Below are 11,368 nucleotides of genomic sequence, written 5' to 3' on the forward strand. Positions count from 1 at the left end.
ACCGGGGACCTAGACACAGGGGGACGATTGTCCTCAGACCTGTCCGCAAAGAGCCCTCAGTGAGACGAGTCTGATGACGGTAAATGGAGAGTTGGACTGACTGGATGTGGAGCTCCTCCACTAATTCTTATTGTATGGTATTTTACATCAGATTCTTTGTGCTTTTCACCCTGAAATTGTAAAAGAATTGTAAGAAGCACATGTTGCTCTACAGCGGCAACATATCAGAGGTTCCTCTCCTCTCCATGGTTCTCCAGCTCCACCAGGGAGATCCCATGATGTTCCCATTAAAATGAACAGCATTCTTTGCCGCCCGGCCCTGACGCCATCCTGGACTCTGCGTTTACACTACTGTGCCATGTTCTCACAACCTCCAGCGGCCGTGGCTTCCTGCTGTTTCTGCTTCAATTGTACTTCATATTGCCTATTCTACCTCAGGGACTAAGTTCTCCTTTCTCTCTCTCCCTCACTCTTCGAAAAAGTTAAACAACAATAATACAACTTTCTTTCCTTTTCTCCATCTCTATCTCCATTTCCCCCTCTTTCTGTATAAAAAATGATCTCCAAAATGTCTCATAACTGTATGTGCACTGTCATGTCAAATGCGTGCTTCAATAAAAAAAATATACAACGTGAATTCTTTGCAGCCCGGTGATAACTTTGTCCTTATTGTCCTGAAAAGCAGGTGAAGGGACACGGGGACAGCAGCAGGAGGTGGCATCGCTGTCGGCTCCTCCATGGTCTACCTATGAGGAGGAGACACATGGGGCCGTACGCTCTAAGACTCTTACAGGCTAATCTGCTCTAATTGGATGCTGGAGGCTTAACAACACTACTGTGATTGACTGTGATGGGCGTCATGGCGGATCAGGTGCGGTGACGGTGAATGGACCCGTCCGTGGCCTTCTGCTCCAGATCCGCCTCCTCCTCCTTGTCCCTCGTTTAACCTCTCTACACTCATTTGCCCTACTAACACGCATCTGCCCTCCTTTCCGTTCCTCACACCTGAGATTCTACAGTTGGTCAGAATTTCACCGTTGAAATCTCCGACTACCGATCTCCTGAGCTCGTATCCATCTGCTGAGCGTCTTCATTTGGTCCATGGACCACATTTTGAAAATTACAAAATAAGAGTAAGAGTGCATGTACGTATACGTGCAATTGCTCTCGTACGCCATGACAGGATGGGGGAGGGGAGAGGTGATGGACGGGCGAGGTTGATGCTCAGGCGATAATGGCTTGAACATAGGAATGCAAGACAGGGAAGATCAAACCGTGGCCTCACACCGGGGGCACGTCGCAACTACACGAGACGCTTACCGAGGGACAACGAACATGTCTGAGATTCCAGACGTGACGTTGCCCTGGAAACCTTACAGACAAGTTCACAGGAACAAGATCACAGGAACACGGCGAGACCTACGCATCTTGAGATGAACGCGTTGAAGGTCGGCGCGAGGTCGTACAGTACCTGCTCGCTGTGAGCCAGAGCTTTGTCAACGACGACTGAGACTGTAAATTTTTCCGCAGTGGCTTTGGTTTACTTGAACGTGAAAACAAGCTGAACTGAAGCATGTCACCTCATGTCTTTCACCACAATTGAAATTGTTTAATTAAAGAGCAAAGGGAGTGAAGGCGTTATGATGAACCGTCGCTGTAATCACTGCAGGTCATAAAGAATCTGGACAGCGCAACGCATCCAACACGTTGAACACGTGTCTGCATGTTCCGGGGAAGCGCACACGCAAACACCAGCGCCTCTCTTCTCTCAGCCAGGATTTCTCTAAACCAGAACTCAAAGTGGCAGATCTCCAGTGATGCTACTGCTGCCTCGGGCTTACGAGCTGCTGCTGCTGCCGCTGCTGTAAATCATACAAACTACATCGTGTCAGATATACGACTTCTTCAAATGCGTTCAATATGTAAACTACTCACAAACACATTAGCTGTTGGGGAATCGGGGGACATCTGTGAGCGATTAGTTTGCTCTACGCCGCTCTGTAAGCATTGTGCGTCGTTAAGAACTCGATACGACGCAATGAATGAATGCAGAGAGAAAGCAGAATCACACACACCAGTAGTGACAAACGGATCGGCCGGTCACACACCAGCACATCCCCAGGGGTTTTAGCCAGTTAGATTTTTACCAGGAGTTATTGAACTGACATAAACCTACTTATATCTTGTCCCAGGTACGTTGACATCTTCTGCCTAATCGAAAAGTCTGTTACATTCGTCCTCGTCTTAATGGCATTTTTTGCTTCATGGAGTCTCGGAGTGCACGAAAACTTGTTCTGCAGCATCAGCGAGTATCATTTCTCTATAGATTTGGGGGACAGTGCAGTGCGCGCGCGCGCGTGCGTGCGTGCGTGCGTGCGTGCGTGCGTGCGTGCGTGCGTGCGTGCGTGCGTGCGTGCGTGCGTGCGTGCGTGCGTGCGTGCGTGCGTGCGTGCGTGCGTGCGTGCGTGCGTGTGTGTGTAATTAAAGCCAGAGCGGTGGACAATTTCTTCTCCGGAATAAGAACCCCATAACGTTGCCAGATTTTGTGCCTGAACACCGTCTGTGTGGGTGAAAGCAGAGCTGATGATGAAGGTAACACGGTCCTCCTGCGACTTCAGACTATTTGATACAGTAGGCGGGTCGACATGACAACCAAACCAGCAGACCCAAGAAAAACAACAAGAAAAGTGGACGGATCCTGGCCTGATGGAGACGAGGGAGCCGTCCCTCCCTAGCCGCCACATGGTGATGTCATAGTTTGGTCTTCACAGGGCGGCTGCGGGACGGCAGAACGGGAACAGAGACACAGGTCTGACACCGCAAACAGCTAATCCCGAAATGCCAGCGACACTTGCCATAACAACCTTTCTCTGCTGATATTCCACAATCTCAGTGTGGACGAGGCTTGAAATGGACAAATTCCTGGATGGAGTGAAACAAGCACGTGTGAGGAGGAGGAGAGAGATGATGAAGAGGAGGAGAAGAAGGAGAGAGATGATGAAGAGGAGGAGGAGGAGGTGTGTGTGTGTGTGTGTGTGTGTGTGTGTGTGTGTGTGTGTGTGTGTGTGTGTGTGTGTGTGTGTGTGTGTGTGTGTGTGTGTGTGTGTGTGTGTGTGTGTGTGTGTGTGTGTGTGTGTGTGTGTGTGTGTGTGTGTGTGTGTGTGTGTGTGTGTGTGTGTGTGTGTGTGTGTGTGTGTGTGTGTGTGTGTGTGTGTGTGTGTGTGTGTGTGTGTGTTTATATGCCTGTGTCCAGTGACGACTGAGCCCCTACCCCAGGTTAAGCCAACAGATCCATCACTGCTGCTTCTGTCGATGACATATCCGCTCACCAGATGTCTTATCATACACACACACTCACACACACAAACACACACACACACACACACCAGCTGCAACCATCTGGATGAGACGATGGAGGAATTTAACCCTCTGCGGCTCAAACACAGCCTCTATTAATCAGCATTAAGAGCTGGGCTTTGGGAATTTGGACTTTCTGTCCCATCTTGAATATTTATGAGACTATATCTGTCTGAAGGTCGTTCACTGTTCCACTGCTTTGTCTAAAAACACTCAAGTACATCAACAACAAACAAGTATTCAGACTTGTTTGGCCGACAATTAACCCAGACGTTAGTAGGTGGAAAAGGGAAACAAGCGGAGACATTTCAATGACGATCAAACGCTTCTATATGGATTTGAGTTCAGGTTTGAGATTATGAAAGAATGATGATCAAAAGACCATGAGACCATTGTAGTACTGTTACAACTGTTATTTAAATGTAATTAAGGTAAAGTTTGGAGTGACAACAACTTACTTAGTTAATTAATTAATGAAAACCACACCATTGATTCCTTTTCATTTTGGAATCAAGTTATTTGTAAGTTAAGAGTTTGACATCTTTATATTTATGCATTTTCAGCCTTAAAGTGGTCAAATGAGACTCTTATCTGAAACATGACGTCATCCTGTGCATCAGCGAAAAGGAGCTTAAATCTCCTTTAACATCAGATTAAAAAGCATAAAGCTCAGGAGCGGCTCGGTTCCAGGCCCGGTCGGTCTGGAGAGAAGCTCTGACTGACTCCTGAGCCTTCAGCTGGTCGGCACGGAGACGCAGGCCAGCCCGTCGGGCCGCTCGCCAGACTCAACCAGCTCATTTAGCACGGAAACGCCATCGACGCCACCCCGGAGCCAAACCTGAGGCTGTGAGAGGAGCAGACCGCTGCTTCACGCTGGAGCCTGAAGCAGAGCCGGCGCCCTCTTTGAACCCCACTTTCCAGAATACCGACCCAAAACTCAGTGAGTCAGCGGTTCTATTCTCGTCTGTGTGGAAATGGAAAAGCTTCCAAAACAGAATTTAGACAAACGCGAGGGCACCGAAACGTCACAAAGCCTGAGAATACGAGAAGAAGAGTATGATTACACAGCCTGATGGAGGAGGAAGAGGCTCTGCAGCGACACTCACACTGTGTGGAGACGGAACAAAATGCAAAATTAACTGAGAGGAAGGAGGAAGAGGAGCAAAGTGTGAGAGCGACAGCAGCCAGACAGGAAAGAGGGGAACACAGAGGAGGAAGAGGAAGCGGTAGAGTGAGTGAGTGAGTGAGAGAGACATCTGTCACCACATGTCATCTTACTTCAGTTAAAGCGAGTGGAAATGTGTCGACTCACAGCTTCAGCAGTGAATGAAGACGAGAAAGAAAGTGAATAACAGAGCCTGGCAGAGAGATAGAGGAGGCATGAGAGGAAAGAAGGAGGCAGAGCTGGCAGAGGGCTCAGACTCAAACTCAGGTTAACCTCACAGCGACACTCGTCTGTCTGAGAGGAAGCAGACAGGGCGACTCCTTTTTACGCGACGTCATCGGAGACACAAGCAGGTGTGAAAGCTGGGGCACGGGGACCCGAGTTTGGAACACAGATAAAGTTTGGTGGCCGGATTAAACGGCAGCACTCGGATACCTGCAGCTCCACCAAACTGACCGAAATAGACCAATCAGATGCCGGCCCACCCACAGTGATGGAGACTGATGACTTCAAGGCTCCTCAGCGGTTTGCACCCAAACCTATAAACTCTCTATCTCTTTAACCCCCCCGCCCCCTAAAGCGTCTCCACCCTGCATACCGTCTGAGCACACACACACACACACACACACACACACACACACACACACACACACACACACACACACACACACACACACACACACACACACACACACACACACACACACACACACACACACACACACACACACACACACCCCCCTTCATGCTGGGCCGCTGAGCTTCATGTTAATTCATCACTCCGGCCGTCCACTTCTGTTTATTTTTGAGTCGCGCTCACGGGGCCTAATTTTAGCTCGGGCGACGTGAAGGAGCGAGACAGAGCAGCGGCACACACGGAGAGGCGGCCACAGGATATCTGAAAATACCTCGGGGCCTGGCCGCACACCGAAAAAACACACAGACGGGGCAGAATTCTCCACGATGGTCTCCTTCCTGAACCTCCCGGGGCCAAACGAGGAGATGCTCACAAACACGTCTGTGGTTTTCGCTCAGGCATTCCGCTCAACCGCCTTTTCAATTAACTCGGGCACTTTGTTTAACGAGAGTGAAACTGCTGCAGGAGGGAAGCTCTGATTGGTATCGGGAGAATGAAAGCTGGGAGACATTCTGTCGACTCCACGTTCACACACACACCCACCCCCCCACACACACAGGGAGTTTCATTAAAGTAGGACATGAATGTTTTGTCGTCTAATGGAGGTGAATCACGGCGCCGCGGGTCCGTGACTCTGAGGTCGAGCACGACTGGACCAAACAGTGAACCTCTGCCAGTGCAGCTCAGCTCTCCACATTTGGTCCTCTTATAATGGAATAGAGTCAGGACACACACACACACACACACACTCCAGCTGGACTCCACTTATCTAGTAAGCAAACTGCTCATGGTGTTGGTGCTCGAGTACAAACACAAGTGTAGTTCAGGTCTGATTATGGCGTTGGGGGGTGGGGGTGGGGGGGGGGGGGGGGGGGGGGGGGGGGGGCGGCGTGTCAAGGCGCCGCTCACAGTGTGGGTGGCTGACTTCCTGCCGCAGCCTTATCACAAGCAGAAGCACTATAGCCAAAAAAGGGAAAGCTTGTTGCGCAACACCTGGACAGTTTGATGTTCTTGATAACACGCACACAGACATACACACACACACACACACACACACACACACACACACACACACACACACACACACACACACACACACACACACACACAGAGAGGAGAGACACACACGACTTCTAAGTGCGTTCCAGACCCCTGACCTCTGAACCTCCTTGTGTCCTAAATGCGTCACACACACACACAGAGCGATTGTTGAAGCATGTACATGTGTAATCATGATTCAGTGCTCGTCTGTTTCTGTTGGTACAAGCTGAGGAAAAGTAAAAAACGCACACACAATCAAATCCTCTTTCAATGGAAGCGCAGAGCTCGTCGCCCACGCTGGAGTGCCAGTCACACACACACACACACACACACACACTCGCTCGGCGGGTGATCAGTTCTGAGCTTCTTGCGAAACTTAACGGTGACAGTGCGATGATTCAGCAGCTGAGCGACTATCAACTGTCGTCTCAAACACACCGACACTGTCTGTGTGTAGCTTCCCCCCCCCCCAAAAGAAATGCATTCACACACACACACCTTTTCATTGGGATGGAGGCAGCGTTGCGTGCCGCCGCCTCCCCGCTCTTGTCGATTGTGCACCAGATGGATCACAGATTGGATCGTTTGGATTCGTCAATATAGGCTCCGCTTTGTTCTGAGCCCAGCAGGCGATTAGGTCGCAGCACGAAACTGTGACACCCAGGCGGCAACGCAATGACAATCACACGCAAACCAACAACAGACAATAAATACGGACAGGAGGATAAGATGCAGCATGTAGGAGTGTTTAGAGGCTAAATGTGATCGATCCATATAGGGAATCTGAATTTCTCCGCTTGCTGGGCGCACGTGAGGTGTTGCATAATCAGCTGGCCAGTTGAGGAAACACATGTGGAGGCAGCGATTAAGACGCTTATCACGGCTCAACAAATCGATTTATGATCACGTAATCGACGTCTGTGACTGAAGGGAACTTACTTCAACTCTGGCCAAAGTCAGAGTGGTGTTTGGTTGATTAATTTGACCTTAAGAAGTATTTGACTGTGTTTGGTTACAGCTCAGCACTCTGCGAGTAAACAAAGCAACAAAGAGATGATTTGTCTTCTCTTGTCCATCTGAAGTACAAAGTTTCTGCAGCTATTTGCCAAGATAGTAACGATTATAATGTCCGTGGCGTGGTTCCATCGGTGTGAGCCAGGCTGCACGCTTTGCTCGCCCTCTGCTCAGACGAACCCCACGCCTGCGTCACTTTCGCAGAGATTTGGTGTGCGCCAACGTCAGCAATGAGCCAAGAGCGCCGAGCTGACGCCGTGTCCCGACACGCCTGACAATCAGCTGGAGAAGCATGTAATGACTCAAGCTGCTGTCCTCCTCGCCTGCATTAATCATCACGCGCGCACACACACACACACACACACACGCACGCTCTCTCTCTCTCTCTCCTAGCACATTAGAGGAACAGGTGTTACAATTATGCTCTGCCCCAAATACACAAGCACACACACATCAAACCCCATCATGTAAACATCGCACAGACCAGCCAATGGAACACAATCCTGTAAACCCAGACCAGGTCAAAGGTCAGAGCAACAACATACGTATGCGTTTTGGACGACACACACACACACACACGCACACGCACACACACACACACTACAGAATTCATATTTGAGAGTTCAAATCCAATCAAGTATCAAAAAGTAAATCCAAAGTATTGATTTTCCTTAAATGAAACTGAATTTATAATCTAGACATCCAGTTTAAATCAGTCTTTCTTACCTCGTAGGACCAGACGCACTGGACCCCGGCAAACCTCCGGACGCAGCGTCCCACCTCCACGTCCTCGTGCGTGGTGTACATCTCCTGCAGGCACTCCCGGATGTGGGGCACCATCCTCTTGAGGACCTCGCGGCTCATGATGACGCCCGGCCCCCCCATGCAGAAGTTCTCGCCGGGCTCCAGCGCCAGTTTCCCCAGCTCGTCCCGGGCCCCCATGCCCGTCTGGCCCAGGAAGATAGCCTCGCTGCTGTTGAGGCTGCGCAGGAAGCTCTCCAGCCGCTCACTCTTGATGTAAACGTCGTCGTCGGCCCTCATGAACCACTCATACTTGTCCAGGTAGTGGTCGTGCATGTACTTGAGCATCATGAAGGACTTCTTCTGGGGCGGGTAAGAGTCGTCCACGTTCTGCAGGGCCACAATGGGAATGGGTATGGAGGTGTCGGAGCCTTCGCTGGAGAAGAACTCCACGCGGCCCGGAACGCTCTGAGCCCAAGTCCTGAAGAGAAACACGCAAAAAACCAGGGAATGAATATTCTGTGATCCACACGACAATCCATGAAGGCAGAGACGCTCCAGGTTTTCAGTCTAACCAAAACGGCACACAACCAATCAGAGAGGAGGACCAGCTCATACATACAGATGTTTCAGGGTCAAGGGTCATAGGTGAACATGTTTCTATCCAACTATGGGTCTTAGTTCATGTAAAGGAGCTTTTAGAGGCTTTAACACACGTTGATGGATCCATAAGGGTCTATTCATGGGACAGAAATCAGTAAATTGTCAAATCGCTGCTGTGGATTCTATACTGACAGAGTGAATCAACATAAACCATGTGAGTGTGATGGAGGGAAGCACGGCGCCCATGAGCAGCACAGTATATAATTTAACTTGCCGGTGATCTGACTTGACAGAACATGCTTCTCCCTCACTCCATACAAATTATAGCAGAGCGTGAGAGAGTGTGTGTGTGTGTGTTTCCTTCCTGTTCAGCATGACTTTAGGAATGAAGACACAGCGCTGCTTTTGTACACAAAATCTGATCCATAAGTCAGTCCATTAAAGGCTACATTTAGTAAGTAAAGCCGGTGGCATTAACGGACACACTGAGGTGAAACGGCGTCTTGTGTTTAAGAGAAGCAGCGACCAACTCGAGCCTGCAGGACAGGAAGGCGAGGCTGCCGTCATCAAACGCTTCCAATCTAACATGAGCTGGATTACTGCAGACTTGTTCTGTGCATTTTGAAGTTGACTATTGAAAAAACAAACAAAATCTGAAATAAAAATTATTAAATAATCGCAAAAATGTGTTTTACGCACAATTACAACCACAAAGATTTAAGTCACTGAATGGAAATGAAAGCAGATATTGCAAATTAGTGGTAACTGAAGTGTGTGTGTGTTACTTTATTCTTTAACACTTTGGACATCAGACCCAAATTCAATTCACCCACATGTTGATTAAATCTAAATAAAAAATACATAAATGGATGTACGGATGACAAATATAAGTCAGAACATCCGTGTTGACATTATGTGGGTCCTAAAGTCTCCATAGGTGATCTGGAAACCTGATGCGTGACGTCACCTGGATCAGTTCAGGAATGTGGCTTTCAATGTCTCCCCGTTTTATCGTACAGTCAGAGATCTGCCGGTGAATCCTCCAAACAGCGCCTGATTACTGCGGTGTGGCCTCACTAAACAAAAATACTTCATTAAAGTACTTTTGGCGGTGTATCTGTACTTAACTTTGAGCTTTGCTGTATACTTTTTTAAATAACTTAAAACTTCTACATTTCTGAGAAAAAAAACGTACTTTTACAAACGTTACTCGGGAGAAAATGAATGTATAAAAAGGTAAAGGTGTGTTTGATGTAGCGTCACTGACAACCCTATTAACAAACTTAGCAGATCAATAATTTCCTTTCAGCTCCATCAAAAATCATTATGCCTTTGATTCACAAACACTTACTTTGAGCGTCAGTACCTACATACATTATGCCAAAAAATACTTCAGAGTAAGAGCATTTTACATCGGATGCATTTGCAATTTTACTTTAGTCGTTTTTCCGATGGAGGCAATTTTGTTATTATTACAAAGTAATTTTAAATAGGATTCCCCGACTTTTACTCTACTCAGACTCAAGAGTCAGTTCATCCAGTTTATTCCGATTAATTCATTAAAATGTCAGGAAAAACTGCTGCAGCCACTTTAATGTACATTTCCCTGGATAAACGCGGTCCCTGTCTGGTCAGGTACGGACTGTCAGCGTCACCTTAAGCCGCTGAGAAGGCCACAGAAGCCCGGTAACCGGACTTTGGCGGACCGTTACTTCCATCACGTACCTGTGCGCCGCCACGGCTCGGCTGTTCAGGTACTTCTGCGCGGTCATGACGCCGACGAACAGGAAATTGTTGGACCTAGACCCTGGCTTCTCGGTCGCCGGTGAACCGTTATCTTGCGACGACCACAACGCTCCGCTGTATTCCTTCCTCAGAGCCGCGTTGAGCCCGCAGCCGGCGGGGTTCGCTTTCCGCTTGTGGCCCTCCTTCGTCAGCTCGGAGGCTTTGGGTAAAATGAGTCTGGAAGCCAGCGTGAAGCCGACAACCAGCCCGAGCAGGACGCTAAACCAGGCTCTGCGGCTTCGACCTGCCATACCCCAGACTTCACTGTGTCCTCGACAGCGTTTCGAAAAGCGGAATTGGTTCGGTCAGTGTGTGTGCGCGGAGAAGAAGCGGGTCACACACACTCTCTCATGGTAAAAAAAGCCCTTTTCTTCCAGCTGCCTACGTAGCATCACAGCGGTCTCCTCAAGCCTCCAGCCGAACTCTTCTCCCCCGAGCAGCACGCTGACCACACGGCTGCCCGCTGCTACAGAACACCGGCAAACTTCAGCGCCGATAGAGACGAAGAGGAGATTTTTTCTTCGCCTTCATCGTCTCCGTTCTCGGTTTTTATCTCGCCATTGGAAGAATGTCGGAGCGTTCCCGTGTGGACGAGGGTTTAAAGGAGGTTTGACTCAGCGGGGCTTCCGTAGCAGCTTTATCCCTGAGCTGTTAATGTTGCATTCACAGACTGTGGGAAATCTCTATGCACCACAGTTGCATTCAAGTTACAGAAGTGTCTCAAATGTGGCTCTTTTTCTCAAAATGGCAGATTAGTGAGAACAAGTCCAAATCCCTTTAAGTCATTACAGTTACAGTTAAGTTACAGTTCACAGTTAACTTAACATTACAGTTAAGTCATTACACGGTTAAACAGTGTACATGGATCGAATGACAACGTCAGACTAAATACAAATGAAGGCAGACGGCTGGATTAAAAGTGCCCACTTAACATGCACATTTAAAGTGTTTCAAGAATTGTTTTATGCTCCATATTGGGTGTTAAATACACAAACAATAAAAGAGTGATTGAATCTATTGTACCT

At 48.7% G+C, this 11,368-nt stretch overlaps 1 protein-coding gene across 1 annotated transcript in view; it reads right to left on the reverse strand.

Annotated features, from left to right (window-relative positions):
- Nucleotides 1-10,936, reverse strand: part of chsy1 (chondroitin sulfate synthase 1) — a 29,444-nt gene extending 18,508 nt beyond the window's left edge. Inside the window, exons 1-2 of the mRNA XM_076155868.1 lie at nt 10,284-10,936; nt 7,941-8,436 (exon numbers count right to left, since the gene is read on the reverse strand). Of these exons, the coding sequence (XP_076011983.1) occupies nt 7,941-8,436; nt 10,284-10,594 (807 nt within the window). The 5' untranslated portion in view covers nt 10,595-10,936. The remainder of the gene's footprint in view (nt 1-7,940; nt 8,437-10,283) is intronic.
- Nucleotides 10,937-11,368: the final 432 nt, after the last annotated feature.

The sequence above is a fragment of the Genypterus blacodes genome, unplaced genomic scaffold (assembly GCF_046128005.1).
Source record: "Genypterus blacodes isolate CSIRO-AG114 ecotype Tasmania unplaced genomic scaffold, CSIRO-AGI_Gbla_v1 ptg000067l_1, whole genome shotgun sequence".
NCBI lineage: Eukaryota > Metazoa > Chordata > Actinopteri > Ophidiiformes > Ophidiidae > Genypterus > Genypterus blacodes.